A 17939-nucleotide genomic window follows, 5' to 3' on the forward strand; every position below is an offset into this window, starting at 1 on the left:
CTGTACTTGTGACTTAGTTTCCTTTGACTTCTGTCTTCGATATCTTGAGACAGGGTTTCTGGATTCCAGATTGGCTTTGAGTTTACAAATTCTCTTATCTCAGCCTTTCAGGTGCTGGGATTACAGGCTCGTACCACCTTGCCCAGCTCTGAAATAACCTTTTAATTTTCAGGATTGTTTGTTTGTAACATAAGAAGATTAAAAACAATTTAATGTTTTAATTCAGCAAACTTTATCACCTTGTTATGACAAAACTTTTGTTTTACTCATATAAATAGGAGAGATGGCATAGTTTACCAGTCAGGAGGGTAAGATGAGAGCCAAGTTAGCATTTTCATGCAAATACCACCCAGGCCCACAAGGGAGTCCTTTACTTTTTCTCTCAGTTCCAAGGACTCCTAAAATAGTATGTATTATTATTTCTAGGCCGACTAAATTATTATCACATGTAAAATACCTTGAAAAATAACTCATAGGACAAGTGCTCGATCTCAGCTATTAGGATAGGGTGTGTTCTGTGCATGGGTAGCCAGAGCTTGACTCCAGCTGTCATTCATTTTTCTTCACCTTTGGGGCAGGGTTGGGGTTGTTAAGGTCTCTCAGTGAACGTGGAGGTCACCATTATAGCTCTCCTGCATGACCTTAAGCCCCACAAATGTACCTAGCTTGAGATTCCCACAATGCTGGGGATAGAGGTACATGGCCCCCTGGTCTAGCTTTTAATGTGGATTCTGGGGGCTCTTCCCCTGAGCTGTCTCCAAGGCACCATGTTTAGCTAGTTTTTCTTGTTTATTTAGTGAGTGTCTCTCTGTGGCGCAGTCTGTCTTCATTGTGACAGTCCTTGAATTCTGAGATAGTACTTGTGAACCCCTATGCTGAATAGTTCAAATGTCCGCTATAGCATTGCATTTGCTATTGGAGTTGACCTTGAACTTCTGATCCTCCTGCCTCTGCCTCTGTTGTGATCTCACACATTCACCACCGTACCCAGTTTTATGTGATGCTAAGAATTGAACCCCGGGCTTTGTGCATGCTAAGCAACCTATTCTACTGTTGATTTTTTTTTTAAATGCTTCCTTATCTAAAGTATCCATATTTTAAAACAACTCAGTTTGTTATTCATATCAGCCTCCCACGTTATCATTCTAGTTTTTACAGTACTTTTTATGTTTTTTATTATGAAGCTAAACTGTTGGCAACTCTTTAATAGAAAAAATGATTTTGTTGTGATATTGAATTTAAACATTTAAGCACATAACAATTATTTTATATCTCGGCGTGTGTGTGTGTCTTGCATAGAAGCAGACGACTGGCTCTGGAGAGAAGCTTGGCACTGGCTAAGCTTCCAGAGCTGCTGCTTGCTCCATCCTGGTCGCACGTGGCGGGTCAACCTCAGCCCCAGCACAGGGGCTTTTCATATGGGTTTGTGAACGAGCTCCGTCCTGTGGATTATAAGACGCTGGGCTTGGTTCTACTTCTCTGGTTACCTACCTCACATAACGAGTTTCAGGCACCAAGTTACCTAGCAGATGTATTCACGAGTGGGCTCTAAAGTCTGTTGTTGGCACAAGAGAACATCAAGCAGATAATCTAAACCAGCTGCCTTTGGATGAAGGCCACTGACCAGGGCCTCTGGTTTGGTTTTGATTCTGTTTATTTTCTTTGGTTTTGTTTTTTTTTTTGTTTTGTTTTTTTTTGTTTTTTGTTTTTTGTTTTTTTTTTTTTTAAGAATACAAACAAAAATAAAGCAGAGATTCCAAATGTCCCCTTTCCAAGCTCAAAGCTGCTCTTCAGCCTGAGTTTCAATCTCTTCTCCTTGGATCAGCCTGGAAACAGAACACACTAGAGCAGTAGAGGGAAAGACTTGGTCAGGGACAGTTTAACCGAACAGTTTAATGCCTGCCTTTGGTTCCCATTCAGTAGTCCAGCCTTCCGTGAGTGCAGGGGGGCTTGATTGCCAGGTCTGTTATATTAAATAATAAGAAAGCACTTTGAATCAAAATTATATAATGACCTAATTGGGTTTATCAACTGAAAATCTAGTTTATATTCATGACATGTACCCTTTGTGATTAGTTATTATGAGTTATGGCGAGGGAAACAAGAATTTGACCTCAGTATGTATTTCTCCTGTGCTAACTATATTTCCTTGCTATTACTGCCCACTGCCTGTCCTTCCTCTGTGAGAGAGTATAAACACTCCAAAATAGTTACCTCAAAATAACATCCTTTTGTTATTTTGGTAGTGTCTTTTTAAAGTGTTTATTAAATTTAAAAAGTGGGCCGTGCTTCCCTGGATAAAAGCATGGGGCTGTGAAACCTGATACCAGGCCCCCATAGTAGAGAGAGCACTGGTTCCCCACGAATTGTTCTCTGATCTCCACAAATGCACCATGGCAGACACCCATACACAATGATTGGAAGATGATAGATGGACAGACAGAGAGAGTTTTTTAAATTAAAAAAACAGATTTGTGAAGTGGCTCTGGTGTCTGTATGGCCTCTCTCAGGAGGACAGCACACTTGATTCTGTGTAGTTATCTAACACAGTAGTTCAGAGCTATTTTATTCAAGTATTTATTGAATAAAAGAAATAAATATGTTTTGTGGCTCCTTATATGAGTACATTTGGCTTTCTTTCCAGGGTCCTGTTATGCCAGGGAGCCATTCAGTAGAGAGGTTTGTCATAGAGGAGAATCTTCATTGCATCATAAAATCCTACTGGAAGGAAAGGAAAACTTGGTAAGATTCCCTCCGTGGTACTTTAAAAGGGATAGGAAGGTAGTTTGATTCCTTTATAAGAAAAAACTGTATGTTTAGAGGTATTAGGCTGTAGCTAGCCTAGCAAGCATGAGGACCAGCGTTCAGGCGCCCAGAGCCCATGTTTAAGTCAAGTGTTGGCACTCACCCTTAGCTTAGTTCTGGGACGCTGAAACAGGAGTATCCCAGGGCCTGCTGTCTCACCAGTCAAGCCAATCAGAGAACCCCAGTTATTTTTCTTGAAATAATTTTTTATGAGTATGGGTATTTTCCATGCATGTATAGTTGTATACCAAATGTGTATCTGGTGCCCTCAAAGGCCATAAGAGGGCTTTGAATCAAATGGAAATGGGGTTACAGACAGTTGTGAGCTGCCAGGTGGGTGCTGGAATGGAACCTGGGTCCTCTGGAAGAGCAGCCAGTCCTTTTAACTGCTGAGCCATCTCCAGTTTCTGAGCCCCAGGTGTAGGAGAAAGAAGCCTTGTAAGATAGAGAAGCAATTGGAGAAGATACTCAACACTGACTTTGACCTCTGAACATTCACACACATACTGAATAAGCTAAAATTGAATGGTACGCTGGTTTTATTTGGCTGTGTGGAAATCAAAGCATACTATTGGCTTTGTTTTGGGGTTTTGTTTTGTTTTTTTCTGTTTTCTAGCATTTAGAAACCAAAGTTAATAAATTTTCATAGAGCTGGAAAGTTTTGGCTTAGATTTTGAGGAGAAATATATTTAGGAGTAGAGCACCTAGGTTAGTAGATCTGAAGGGGTTGGTATTATTACTTTGTTTCCATTTTGTGTGTAAGACAAACAATTCACGCCACGTTAATTAATAACTGAATTCTGGAACATTAAAGCAGAGAGTTTTTTTCAGCTAAGTTCTGTGCATTTAGAGCTGTTGGGTTTCATGTATGTCTTTGTACACTGACTAACTTAAATCACACTTTTTACAGTGCTGCCCAGTTGGTGAGTTATCCAGGCAAGAACAAGATCCCATTGAACTACCACATAGTGGAGGTACACATGCCATGGGTGCTGATTCTCACCTTCCCGGTCTGTCTTCAGCTTAGTTTGTTCTTTCCTTGCTGTTTATCAGGCTCTGAGACTGAATGGAGGGTTAAGGACATGGCCAGCAGTTTGGTCTCAGTTGGCCTCACCAGGAAAGGAAGAAAGGAGGGTGGGACTCAGAGCCTTTACCTGATGAGTCACCTTGCTGGCCTCAGCTTCTCTCTCTCTCTCTCTCTCTCTCTCTCCCTCCCTCCCTCCCTCCATCCATCCCTCCATCCCTCCATCCCTCCATCTCTTCTTTTTTTTAAGTGCCACAGGCCTTTACTCCAAGCACTCGGGAGGCAGAGGCAGGCGGATCTCTGAGTTTGAGGCCAACCTGGTCTACAGAGAGCATTCCAGGACAGCCAGGGCTACACAGAAAAACCCTGTCTCAAGCAAAACAGAGACTGGGTGTCACCCTATCACCCAGCCTGATCTGGAACTCATGACCCTCCTGCCTTATCCTGCTGAGTTGCTAGGACTCCAGGCGTGTGCCACCACACATATTTTTAAACCTGGAAATATGTAGAATTCATCATGCATTAAAAGGAAAGAATGCACTCTAGGGCGTTAGACTTTAGGAAGGGGTAGGAAATAGCCTGCCCAAAAGATCCAGGGTCTGGTGTGAGTAGCAGCATAGACACTCAGCTGTCTCCACATCTGCTCCACCAAGAGTTCTCATTACCCACAGGAATTCAGCTCCATTGCTTGAGCCCCTTGATGTAGTTCCTCCCTCGGTCGGTCTGAGACTTCAAAGGACGGGTCACTGCGCACTTGTCTCAGTGCTGTGGGTCAAGCAGCCTTCGTCTAGTAGACTTGATACAGAACAGGGTGCACATGCCGTTCACTTGTAGATTTCAGAAAGAAAGCATAATTTTTAAGAATAAAAGGCCATTCCTTTTCTGTGTAGGTGTTGCGGAGTTTATGGTTAGATTGTAATGTGTAGGTCTTTCTAATGTAGAAATGCAAAACTAACTGAGTGTAGTTTCTGACTCTGGGTTGTTTCACAGGTGATCTTTGCAGAGCTGTTTCAGCTTCCAGCGCCTCCGCACATTGATGTGATGTACACGACACTGCTGATCGAACTGTGCAAACTTCAGCCGGGCTCTCTGCCCCAAGTGGTATCCTTTCATGTTTTTAAGTGTACATGCTTTGGTTGTGCTTTTAAAAGATTGCATTATGGAGCTTTCTTTTCTCAGATTCACCTTTATGTTTCTATTGGGATTTAGGGATAATGGTTTCATTTGGTTTTTAAGTAAATAACATTTTGGACAAAGTGGGTGTTTGTGAAGTTGACATATAGCACCTCCCTCTGCTTAACATAGAATATGGTCTTGTGGCTTACAAGCTCTCCAGTAGGATCCTGTTACTTTCACAACACACTAATAATGCTGGTATTGCCTTTTGTTTGTTTTCTGAGCCAGGGTCTTAGTCTAGCCCAGGCTAACTCTCCAGGAGTTGAGATTATAGGTTTGAGGCCATGTCCAGCTATTCATTTGCCTTTTAAAATAATAGTTTCATGAAGAGAATGTATATTCTGCCATTTCAGGACCTCACTAGATAAGTTGCATGATTTGAATAAGCAATTCCATATCTGTAACTGTGTGTTTGTGTGTGTGTGTGTGTGTGTGTGTGTGTGTGTGTGTGTGTGTGTCTTGTGTATCTTTGTGTCTGCGCGTATGCGTGCATGTGTATCTGTCTTATGCTGTGTCTTATGCTGCTTCTTATGGTCTATGAGAGTTCCTAGGAGTGGTCCAGGCCCCCACTACCCTTGTGGGTTGCTGTTTGTCTGGTTCCATCATGTCTGCTCTGTGGACATGTGGTGCAAGTGCGCTCATTTGTTGTGAGTGAGCTGCTACTCCTCTGCTCGGCAGTCAGCCTAGCTTTTTTGTTAGATGACTTTCAACTTAAAAGGTCCTGGGTTTTTGTTTGTTTGTTTTTGTTCTTTTTTTAGATAATTTTTAGAAAACTTTTTTATACAATATATTTTTACTATATTCTTTCCTCTTCCCCAACTTTTCTCAGATCCTAGCCACTCAACTTAATGTCTCTCTCAAACAAACAAAGGAAAATCCAAACAAATTCTGGGGGGTGGGAAGAAGAAGAAAATATCAACAAAACAAACAGCACACACAAACCTGGAGTTTGCTTTACATTAGCCAGCTACTCCTGCACATGTGGCCCGCCCTCGTGTGTTGATTTCTCCATCTTCTTTTCCCAGCAGGTATCAGTTAAATAGTTTCTTGGTTAGGGGCCAACTCTGTGTCCACTTCCCCTCACCATTGGTGAGCCTGTGCAGGTCTCATGTGTGCTGTAGCATTCTCTGTGAGTCTGTGTGTCAGCCCGCTGTGTCTGGAGGATGCTGTTATCCTTGTGGCCATCACCACCTCTGTCGCTGACAGTCTCCACTCTGCTTCCACACGCACCCGTGATGCTTTTGAGCTTTCTTGTACTTGTGTAGTTGTACTTGGGTAATTTTCCTTATAGCATTCTTGTGTGTCTCATAACCATGGTACCTACCTCCACACCCTGTTGGTCATACTTAATTTTTCTTTACTGCCTCCCTTAGATTATGAAAAGCTGAATTTTTTTACTACTTTTTTTTTTCGTCTTATAACTTTATCTAATTATCTTAATCTCAGTCTTAATTTCTGACCTTCCTTTCGGATAATAAAGAGGTCAAACAATTCTCCAATTTGAAGTTTTTTCTTTTTTTTTTTTTTTAAATCTTTTTGGCATTTGAAAGAAAAACTATTTTATACATGATACCATTTAGATGTATATATATACATATCATCCCAGATGTCCATTTCTTTTTGTACATCCTGAACTTCCATCTCCAGTTATTTCATATGGAAGTTTGGTTTTCAAAGATGGTTTGCTGCTGGTGCTACTGTTTTTAGAAAAAAATTTGTTTGCTTTTGTTGTGATAGTGGTTTTTGTTCTTAAGAGATGGGATGGCTTTTTAGAGATAGAATTGGGCATGATTCTTACAGAAATTGTGTATGTGATATTTCCAAATCAGAAGTAACCTGAGTGTCCAACAATACATGAATCGATAAAAAAATTTTGTTTTCTTACAAAGGTAATATTCAATTAAGCAACAAAAAAGACTTGTTTTTAATGCAGTGAACAGCATAAATTGAAAATTAATTTATGCTAAAGGAAAGAACAGATTCACAGATCATGATACTGTTTTTGTAAAATTTTAGAAAAATGTGAGGATTCCTTACTGACAAAAGATGGGTGGATGCAGTGAGAGGTCTCAAATGACTGAGGGGGAGTGGATACAAAGGAGCAGTCAGGGTTACTGTCCAGCGTCGACAGTGTAACTTGAAAAACAAGATTAGCTATGTGAAAAGGAAAGAAACATACCGTCCTTAGGCAGGAGAGTAGGAAGTAGTTCTCCTTACCTTCCGGTCACAGCTTGCACAGGCCACTGAGATGCTGTACATGCGTCTGGACACCATGAGTACCACGTGTGTTGACAGGTACGGCCATTGGTGACATCATCGCAACTAAGGGCTATGTTAGCGCCTCAGGAATCTTCAGAATCTCATATTCAAAAATTATCAGTGAGAACTACCCCCGTCCATGACCTTGAAACATTTCAAATGATTGAAATCAGTTTGGAGAGAAGTGCTTTAAGAAAGTGTTTTCCAGTGTCTCTAATAGAGTACCAGTTCTGTAAACATTTGAGTACTCCAATGGTCTTCAGGGCATCATTTAACACACTAAGATGTTTCCTGTCCCGAGAGCTACGTGTGTTTAAGTGGGTATATAGGCTGTCCTGAAAAGGTCGTAGTGGGCTTGGAGAGCTCAGCAATTCAGGTTCTGCTCTTCAGAGGACCTGAGTTTGGTTCTCAGCAAGCACATCCTGAAGCTTTGCTCCAGTTCCAGAAGATTCAATACCCGTCTGACCTCTGGCACTGCTGGCACTGTGTACACAGATATGCAGTGTAAACACATAAATGAAGAAGTAGTTACACTCTTAAAAGGTCTTTGAGAGTCTAAGAGCTGGTGAAAAGGCTCAGTGGTTACAGCACTAGCTGCTCTCCCAGGAACCCATGCTTGATTCCCAGCAAAACACGAGAAGCTTACTCTGATTCTGCCATTTGTAAATTATTTGTAAACATTAACTACAATTTATTTTTTTAGCTATTTCCATGTCATAAACAGTTACATGAGAAAACTAATATCCTCCTTCATAGCTGTGAGAATTACATAAATATTTTGCACAAAACATGCTTTACTCATGGCTGTTCACTAACAAGAATAAAAGGGAGCCCCATTGTGAGAGCTGAGGAATCTGGGGACATAGGACAGGGAGTCAGACTTTGTTGAGAAAACAAAAGACTACAGGTGGGGTGGGGTTCCCCGAGACAGTTGAGCTGTATTAAGATTTTATAAACTGCTGGTCTAAATTGCACTCTTTGTTTTCTCTTCTCCCTGCTCCACTCCCCAATGTAGGTTTATTAATTGGTTTTCTCATCATCTAAGTAATTTTCAATTCCGCTGGAGCTGGGAAGATTGGTAAGTGTAAGGTTTATCCTTCCTTATTGAAAACAGTTACTATTGGAGATTGCTCAGTCAGTAAAGTGCTTGTTACTCGAACATAAAGACCCAATTGAGCTCCAGAGCCCATGTTAAAAAAAACCCATGTTGAGCCCTTCTTGGTTGCACACACCTTTAATTACAGCACCCAGGAGACAGAGGCACACCCATCTCTAAGAGTTAGGAGCCAGCTACATAACAAGTTCCAGACCAGCTAGCACTGCTCAGTCAGACCCTGGGTTTAAAAAAAGCCAGCTGTGGAGATGTGGGCTTCTAATCCCAGCACCAGGGACATAGAGATTGACAGATCCCTGAAGCTCACTGGCCAGTCACCCTAACCTAATGGGTAAGTTCTGGGCCTAGCGAGAAACACTATCTCAAGTCAAAGTGGGTGCACTGGGGGAACAACGCCCAAGGTTATCCTCTGATCTCCCTGTACAGGTCACACTCATGTATGCAGCACATGAATACATACATACACAGGAAAACCTTAATATTTAAAACTAAAAAATATATATATATATATATGAGTGCTCTGTCTGTTTGCCAGGAGAGAGCATCAGATCCCTTTATAAATGGTCATGAGCTACCATGTGGGTTCTGGGAATTGAACTCAGGACCTCTGGAAGTCAGCCAGTGCTCTTAACCACCAGCCTCTAAAACTCACTTTAAAACAGTTTGTTGTCTCAAGTATTTCTTGATATTTAGTTACTCTATGTGGATGAGGTAAAAGGTAGAGAAACCTCTAACCAGGAACTGAAGGTTATGCATGTTAACGTAATCCAGATTTCCTCCCTAGGTCAGATTGTCTTACTCAGGATCTTGAAAGTCCCAAACCAAAGTTTGTAAGAGAAGTTCTAGAGAAATGTATGAGGTAAGCTCTTTGCATTTTGTTCTCTTAGCTCTCTTAGCTTCTCATGAAGGAAACTGCTGGAACTGGTTATTATCTGACAGGATTTCTCTCTCCTTTGTTTTGTACTTACAATGTTTGTCCATCTTCCAACTCACTTTTAAATGAAGATTTAGGCTACAGTTAGTCTGCTGTACTATTTGGATTTTATGTTAATTAAGCCAATAAGATTCTTTTCAATGTCTCCCAACATTGATGAGCATTTTCTTATTTTCTAAACTTGGGTTTTTATCTAATCTGTGTTTTCTTAGCCCTCTCCGAGAGCCATCTATTTAAAGAGCCTTTAGTTTCTAGTTGATAGAGTATGTTTTGGGGAACTGTGATTTAAGCTCTTAATGTGTATTTTTTAGGGGTAGTTGAGGCCTTTGGGAAGATACCGTGTGCATGCTTGCACGGTATATCCCTCTTTTCACACCCAACATTGTAAATACTATGTAAATGCTCTGTTGGACAGGACAAAGCGTGCCTCTTTCTAGCTCCCACTTATTTCTTTGCCGTGTCACGACCAGCCTCCCAGCCGTGCCATCTGACCTCCACCCGACCCATTCTCACTTGCAGTCTTCCCTGAACGCACGCTGCAGAGTCAGTGTCTGAGCGGCCTGAGCTCACTCACCTATGCTAACTTTCTCAATGGTTGGAAGGACTTGGTCCCCATTTGCGTCTTGGTTGTTCTCTGTGGGATCTTAGATCTGGCTTCTGGGCAGGTTGAGTATTAGCAAAGCCTGAAACATGAGACTTTCTGAGACTCTTGTTTATGTTGTAGGTTGTCTTACCATCAGCATATATTAGATATCGTTCCTCCCACCTTCTCAGCTCTGTGTCCTGCAAACCCAACCTGCATTTACAAGTATGGAGACGAAAGTAGCAGTAAGTAACACTCTCTCCTTAGGAAGTACCGATGGACGCATTCGGGGAAGCTGGTTACCCATAGGAGGGAAGGTTGACGTTCTCAGAATCGTGTTTCTATATTTGAAAAACGACTCACATTAACCACTAGATTAAGGATTTTGTTGTTGTTATTAGCTTTAGGTTCCTTCTGTTTTATTCTGTTCACAGTGTTTTTCACATGACCTTTTTAATCCAGTACAAAGAGTAGTACTGTACAGAGGGGAATTCTTCCTGGAGTGTACTAAGACTGAAAGTGCGTTTGTTAAGATGGAGACTTGTTGAATTGGTTACCATCTTGTCCTAGTTAGCGTTGCCATTGCTGTGATGGAGCGCCATGAACACAAGCTGAGGGAACGGTTTGATTGGTTTATACTTCATGTGTCCATTGAAGGGAATGAGGACATGAACTCAGACAGGCCAGAGCCCCCGGAGGGTGCTGCTTAGGCTTCCTCCCTTGGTTGCTGAGCCTGCTTTCATATAGAACCTAGGACCACCATTTCAAGGGTGGCACCACCCACAATGTACCAGGCCCTCCCACATCAATCACTAATTAAGGAAATGCCCTACAGCTGAATCTTATGGAGGCATTTTCTCAATGGGGTTTCCTCCTTTCAGATAAGTAGCTTGTGTCAAGTTAACAGACATAAGACCCACCAGCGCACATTTGATGCTGGGAACACTGGGACTCTTGGCAGTCTGCTTCTAGAAGTAAATTTGTAATCATGATTTTCACCTTTGGCCCCATGGGTTCTGGGACTGCACCATGAATCAGACATGCTGGGACTGCTGTGGTCTCTGTGGGACCATTTATGCTCCCTGAAGGCAGTGTGTGCAGTGGTGATGGGTACAGAGGTAGACGTCAGGTAGAGGTTCCAGCCGTGCTGTTGTGGCTGCACTGAATGTTGTGATCCATCCGTGAGTATCCCATTTCGTGCTGCAAGGAAGTTCTGTGTCTGAGAACCGTGTTCTTCCTGATACACCACAGAAAGCTTTTTATCTCCAGTTCCTGTTTTCCTCCATGGTCTGACTCAAGTGTTTTATTTGTAACCTTTAACAACCTGCTTCATACTTCATAAAAATGCTTTCTGTGTCTACTTCTGAAGTAAATTTCTTGGTTCTCAGCTAGTGTGTAAATTCCTTGGTAACAAAGGATTCTTATTTTCTTGTGCGTGTATGGTTTTTTTTTTTTTGTTTTTTTTTTTGTTTGTTTGTTTTTCATAGAATTTCCTACCACTTTCAGGAACAGGTTCACAGCAAGTGTTAGCTATATGGTTATCCTTGTGTGCTCTATTTTTTGTGATAGACATTTGTTATTACAGGTGGTCTTAATAGCACAGGTCTTACAATCCTGTGTCATGATTGCCCTTCTTGTTACCATTGTCTGAATTACATTGAAAGTACATTTCTTTTTGCTCTGATGCCTTTATATTAACATAAATTCTATACCATATGTACGTTACTCACAAAATCCTAACCAGCAGTAAGCATGTAGGGTTTAAGGGTGGGGCCTCTCATATTGGCAGTGTTTACCTTGTTTGAACTCACTTGCTCTAGAAGAAAGGGTTGTTGGCAAAAATGACCAAGAAGCTTTTGGGTTTAAAATGTCTGGGAGACCTGAGGACTGGTGTGCTCATGAGTACTGGCATTGAGAGTTATCGCTTAGTCTAGATGAAAAGGCACTGAATTAGGTAAGGCTTTCTGGTATAGTATCATACATGGTTTAAATGCTGATCTTAGGCTAAAGAATATTCTGTTTTAAAGGGAAATAACAGGGGTTGGGGACTTAGCTCAATGGTAGAGCACTTGCCTAGCAAGCGCAAGGCCCTGGGTTTGTTCCCCAGCTCTGAAAAAAAAAAAGTGAAATAGCAAACTGTTGATTTACCTGCTCAGAGACAGAACAGTCTTTGAGCTTAGTCTACCTTCCCTTCTGTTGTGTGTTTAGATTCTCTTCCTGGACATTCCGTGGCACTCTGTTTATCTGTTGCTTTTAAAAGTAAGGCAACCAACGATGAAATCTTCAGCATTCTGAAGGACGTACCAAATCCTAACCAGGTTGATGATGACGGTGAGAGAACGACTTCTTCAGCTGAACCTCCTAGGCCAAGTTAAAGCATAAGACACAGCTCTGGTGACACGTTCTGTTGCGGCCTGTTGGTGCTCACACAGCAGTGTCTGCTGTCCTTAGCACCTGCATATTTCACCCCTTACCTAAGAGGCCCTAAAATTTCTGGGAAAAGCTTCTATTAATAAAAGCCATTCTGGGTATGGTATGCACTCCTTTAATCCCAGACTCGGGAGGCAGAGGTAGGTGGGTGTCTCTGAGTTAGAAGCCAGCTTAGGTTACATAATAAATTCAGGTCACCTAGAGCTACACAGTGAGACCTCGTCTCAAAAGCAACAATAGCTACCAAGAAAGGACATAAGCCATGTGCTACATAAAATAAACCACACACTGTTTACTCGGGGGCTTCATAAACCATGTGCTACATACAAATAAACCACACACTGTTTACTCGGGGGTTTCATATATTTCTACTTTATGCATCTCTGCATTGAGGGCTTGCTGAATGGGGAGGCTTAGTGGGTTGGATATTTTGGGTATAACTGACAGTTTCTCCAGATTATAAGTTATTATGATACTACTGCCTAATCTTTACTTAGTATCATGTAATTCCAGCCAACATCTTAGCTTTGCTTTATGCTCCTGGTGTGAATAGAAAAATTGACAGAGCGATATAAAAGCTTCCCTGGATTAGGATTGGTCAACAGTAGTGAGAGTTGCATCACCACTGTGAAGGCATCCTGTGAAATGCTTAGTTAGGTAAATCTGCGTTGCACAAAGGCAGAGCAGACGACAGGTCAGCGGGGACGGCCATCTGTCTGGGGAGCACACCAAAGACTGTCAGTCAGCCTCGGGAATAGGAAGTTTAGACTTTGGCAGAAGTTGTAAGATGTAGATTTAAAGCTTTGGCTGGTTTTGCTTTAACATTGTAGTCAGCACATGGAGGAGGGCTGTCTGATGCTTTTAAGCAAATGGGTCATGAGCTGGAAGTGGTAGTGCACGCCTGTTACTCCAGCCAGGCTGGCCACAGAGTACAGTGAGAGCCTGCATGAGTAAAAACAGCCCTGGGGTCTATGGAAGAACTGGGGGCGGGGGGAGGAGAGAGGATATGGATGTGAGAATATTAAGGCTCTGCTTTTTCTGTCTTTTTTTTTTTTTTTTTCTTTTCTTTTTTTCGGAGCTGGGGACCGAACCCAGGGCCTTGCGCTTCCTAGGTAAGCGCTCTACCACTGAGCTAAATCCCCAGCCCCGGCTCTGCTTTTTCAATGAGGGATTGAGGTCAGGGCTGTGTAGCCTTGGCTGGCCCAACCTGGTTTCATGTTTTCAGTATTTGAAATCAGTAGAGTCTGCTGTTTGCTTTTACTGGGATATTATTATATGTTCATATGTTATCCTTAGCATTCCAAGGTATAGCACCAAGAAATCACTATAGTTGACTTTTTTAAAAAATCCTAACATAAAAAAATTTTTTTTCAGATGAAGGGTTCAGATTTAATCCCTTGAAAATAGAAGTCTTTGTCCAGACTCTGCTGCACTTAGCTGCCAAGTCCTTCAGTCACTCCTTCAGTGCTCTTGCAAAGTAAGTCTGTGCATCTGAGTGCTGATGCTATAGTAATTTTTGCCTAGAATTGTGAAATATGAAGATCTTCCTACATAATTTGGTAGAGTGGGGTTCGGTTGGTGGTGGTTAAGTGTGTGCAGTGTGGATGTGCATGTGGTGGGTAAACCAGTGCCAGCCTAGGTCCTGGGGACAGTCATCTACAGAGGCAGAGGGTCCAGCTATCTAGACACCTTTCCCAAGAGAGAGAGCAGCAACGAAAGCCTGCCCAAGGGCCGGCATCTAAAGAGAGCAATTTAATAAGAATCAGAAGAAAAGAGCACTCCCCTAAGTTGAAGAAGCTTCTTCAGGCTGAATTCCAGCACATTTTTGTGCTTAGTGAGGACTCTTGCATTTACGTATTATATGTTAGAGTCAGAAACGTTATTGTGGGGGCTTTGAAAACACTGAAAGGGCTTATGAATAACTCTTACTTGTACTTTTCACCTTTGTCTAAAGGTTTCATGAAGTCTTCAAAACTCTAGCAGAAAGTGATAAGGGGAAGCTGCATGTGCTGAGAGTCATGTTTGAAGTCTGGAGGAATCACCCGCAGGTACAGCTGTTTACTTAGACACACAGAGAAGAACTTAGTTACATTTGAATCTGCCAGTGAGATGTTTAAGTCTGTACACTGGGTGTTGTGAAATAATTAACCGATACATTCTTTTTGGTAAATTTTTAAATTACTCTAAGCTGTTAGTTAGGGGTGCATGGGAGGGTCACAGGGCCTTTGTGAAGTCAGAGGACAAATTTCAGGTCCTTCCACCATGGTGATTCCTGGGTACTGAATTTAGCTTGTCAGGCTTGCTGTCAAGTGTCTTAGCCACTGAGCCATCTCGCCAGACCTCGGTAACATTCTTCAGGTGGCGCTGTGGTTGGTTTGTGTTAAAAGCATTTCCACACATACTAGATGCTGAGTACGAAAACTGTGTGACCACAATATTTGGTAGGAAATAGTTACCGTGTTTATCCATTTCTACAAACAAGACCCATAAGATGCTGTTTTTTAACTGGGGAGATTTCAGCTGAAATTGCAGGTACACAGACACATAAACATTTGTACAGAGGTATTATCAATGAAAATTTCCTAAAGAGTGAGTGCTACCATTCAAGAGTTGTCTTTTCATGCAGTCTTTACTGTTAATATCATATTTCTTACAATATTAGAGCATAGCAGAAGGCAGAATAAATCTAAAGACTGACTAGTCCAATCAAGAGCATTTGGGAGGTAATGACAGGAAAATCAGGAGTTCAAGACCAGCCTTAGCTCTATGGAACCCTATCTAGAAGAAAAAGAAGATGAGTTATGGCTTCAACTGGCCAATTCCATTGCCATTAAAATCACGTTTATAGCCCTGCTTCTTTATCTTCCTAGCATTGCTTTTCATTATGCCTGCGTACTAGTGAAACTTGACCCTGTCTCTTGCGCACTGCAGATGATTGCTGTACTGGTTGATAAGATGATTCGTACACAGATTGTTGACTGTGCTGCAGTAGCAAACTGGATCTTCTCATCAGAGCTGTCTCGTGACTTTACGAGGTTTGAACCAGAATTGTATCCCCTAATAACACTGAAGTACACAGACTTTATAGATGATCAGGACCAAAATAGCAAGGCTTAGCATATAGTGAAAGCAAATGAAATAAAATGAAGTCTCTGGCAGTCTTAACTTCTCCACTACACCTGCTATTGCAGAGCATACATGAGTTCTGAAGTGACATATGATCAAAAGCTTTTCAGGACCAACAGAATGGCTCAGTGGGTCAGGGATCTTGCTGTCAAGCCTAGTGGTCTGAGATCCCTGGGTTTGGTCCTCAGAACTCACATGATAGGAGTTTTATTAAGGGGTAGAGAAGCACAGGTTATGGTCCTGCCCTCTGGGAGCCCACCTGACTGCAGTGCATGGAGATGGGTGCTGTCCTAACTCACCACAGTGCTGAACTAAGCGTTGCTGGAAAAAGGACGCCTACTTCTCCCCAGAGGAGAAGTCCCTGTCAGCCCTGGGAATGCCAGTCTGAAATATTGCAGATATTTTTTCTATAGTAGATGACATACATTAACCAAATGCTGCATTACTCTTAAGGTTGTTTGTGTGGGAAATTTTGCACTCTACAATTCGTAAGATGAATAAGCATGTTCTGAAGATCCAGAAAGAGCTGGAAGAAGCTAAAGAGAAACTAGCAAGGCAGCACAAACGAGTAAGTCACGTGCTGATTGAGTGCTCACACTGGGACAGAATCTGCAGGGTAGTCCGAGCCCATTGCCGTGACAGTAGTTTATTTATTTTTTAATTCCAAGTTACACAAAACTGTCACATGCTATGACACTGATGTTGACCACAAACTATGTCTCCCTGGTTTGCCACCTCTAGGTTGGCTTTCTAGAAGAAAACTTACTTATCTCTAAGTCTGGAACAGAGGAGAAGGGATGCAGCTGTAGCAGCTGGGTGGAGGGGTGGGACAAGTCAGTCTCACTCCCACCTGGACAGAGCATCCCCATGGTAACAAAGACTGTTTAGAGGAAGGCTGGGAGCTGGCTGATGCTCCAGCCCAGAGCAGTGAGCGGTCTTCATTACTGGTGTTGAGTAGACCCACCATTGTAGATAAGTCCATGCCTGAGCTGGCCATGGCAGTGACACCAGGGAGGCTTCACCCCACTGCTGCTACCAGCACTACCACCTCCAGGTTTCCCCAGAGCTATCGTTCTGGAAATAAAAGCCCTTCAGTACAGAATCCTCCCCAGGGCTAGGGCAGGACTCGGTGTGTCTGAGCTCCTGGGTTTAAGTCCTAGCACCACCCATCCATCACCCCCAAAATCAGCTCTAGGGAGGTGGGGGCAGGAAGATCAGACATAACTCAAGGCCAACCCGGGCCACAGAGCAGAACCTGGTGTTGATGGCTCCTCTTCTGTGCTAGATGTCACACACTGGCTTGTTTTGCAGCGCAGTGATGATGATGACCGGGGCAGCGACAGGAAGGACGGTGCCCTGGAGGAGCAAATCGAAAGGCTGCAGGAGAAAGTGGAGTCTGCTCAGAGCGAGCAAAAGAACCTTTTCCTCGTCATCTTCCAGGTGAGTCGGCTGGGACTGTGAAACGTTAAGGGCACCCATTCTCTTAGTTTGAAAAGTTACTGCTTTTAATCACAAAATGTTAAAATATAGAACTTTGCAGAAGAAGAGTGTCACAACTTGGAGGCTGTCTGTTCATCTAAATGTCTATCTCATGTATTCCTTATGGTTGGTGACTACTTTCTTCCTGTGAACGGTCTGAATGGTATTAATGGTAGATTGCTATTAACATGCTGTTTTCTTAGAACAGAGGCCAGGTTGTACTTCTACAAGACACTAAGGGATTTAACATTAACTCTCTCCCTTGCTAAGTAGACAGTTTTTGGGGAGTCCTGAAAGTCAGGAGTACGCATCACAGTCCAGTGGAGCAGCAGGACCTTTGAGAACTCCTGGTCTGGCTTTGTTGAGAAGTTATTGTTCCTCCTCTAATACTTCTTCACCTTGTGCATCTTTTCCAGCGTTTCATCATGATCTTGACTGAACACTTGGTGCGCTGTGAAACCGATGGGACCAGTATATTGACCCCGTGGTATAAGAACTGCATCGAGAGGCTGCAGCAGATCTTCCTACAGGTTTGTGAGGCCTGGAACAGTCAGTCAGCACCACTGTTTCAGTCACATGGGCTTTCCAGTTAAAGTCAGTGGTAAAACACTAGTCTGTCAGGCTAGACCACAGAATCTTACCACTGTTTAAAAAAAATAGTTCGGGGCTGGAGAGGTGGCTCAGTGGTTAAGAGCACTGACTCCTCTTCCAGAGGTCCTGAGTTCAAATCCCAGCAACCACATGGTGACTCACAACCATCTGTAATGGGATCTGACACCCTCTTCTGGTGTGTTTGAAGAGGGCGACAATGTACCCACATAAATAAATCTTTAAGAAAAAAATAGACCCAATAAAGCTATGGAGGTTATGTAGCTCTTGTTAGGCCCCTTAGTTTATGTGCACTTGCTGCCACTCCTGTTCTTTCAAATACTTAAGCAAGGTGCTTTCCATCAATCACACTTTGGGTTGCCATTCTCTGTGCTAGGGAAAGAAATGTAGAGAGGGAACA

At 42.6% G+C, this 17939-nt stretch overlaps 2 protein-coding genes across 3 annotated transcripts in view; one reads left to right on the forward strand and one right to left on the reverse strand.

Annotated features, from left to right (window-relative positions):
* Ncbp1 (nuclear cap binding protein subunit 1) overlaps positions 1-17939 on the forward strand; it is a 32770-nt gene that overhangs the window by 13731 nt on the left and 1100 nt on the right. For both annotated transcript variants that reach the window (XM_087547982.1, NM_001014785.1), the window contains exons 9-22: positions 2645-2742; positions 3716-3779; positions 4820-4930; positions 7236-7300; positions 8280-8342; positions 9163-9237; positions 10037-10140; positions 12104-12226; positions 13700-13802; positions 14280-14373; positions 15257-15360; positions 15905-16019; positions 16763-16891; positions 17347-17460. In XM_087547982.1, the coding sequence (XP_087404108.1) occupies positions 2645-2742; positions 3716-3779; positions 4820-4930; positions 7236-7300; positions 8280-8342; positions 9163-9237; positions 10037-10140; positions 12104-12226; positions 13700-13802; positions 14280-14373; positions 15257-15360; positions 15905-16019; positions 16763-16891; positions 17347-17460 (1362 nt within the window). The remainder of the gene's footprint in view (positions 1-2644; positions 2743-3715; positions 3780-4819; positions 4931-7235; positions 7301-8279; positions 8343-9162; positions 9238-10036; positions 10141-12103; positions 12227-13699; positions 13803-14279; positions 14374-15256; positions 15361-15904; positions 16020-16762; positions 16892-17346; positions 17461-17939) is intronic.
* Xpa (XPA, DNA damage recognition and repair factor) overlaps positions 2245-17939 on the reverse strand; it is a 44134-nt gene continuing 28439 nt past the window's right edge. The window contains 1 exon segment of the mRNA NM_001106656.1: positions 2245-2721. Coding sequence (NP_001100126.1) covers positions 2669-2721 — 53 coding nt within the window. The 3' untranslated portion in view covers positions 2245-2668.

This window comes from Rattus norvegicus, chromosome 5 (assembly GCF_021556685.1).
Source record: "Rattus norvegicus strain SHRSP/BbbUtx chromosome 5, alternate assembly SHRSP_T2T, whole genome shotgun sequence".
Taxonomy (NCBI): Eukaryota; Metazoa; Chordata; class Mammalia; order Rodentia; family Muridae; genus Rattus; species Rattus norvegicus.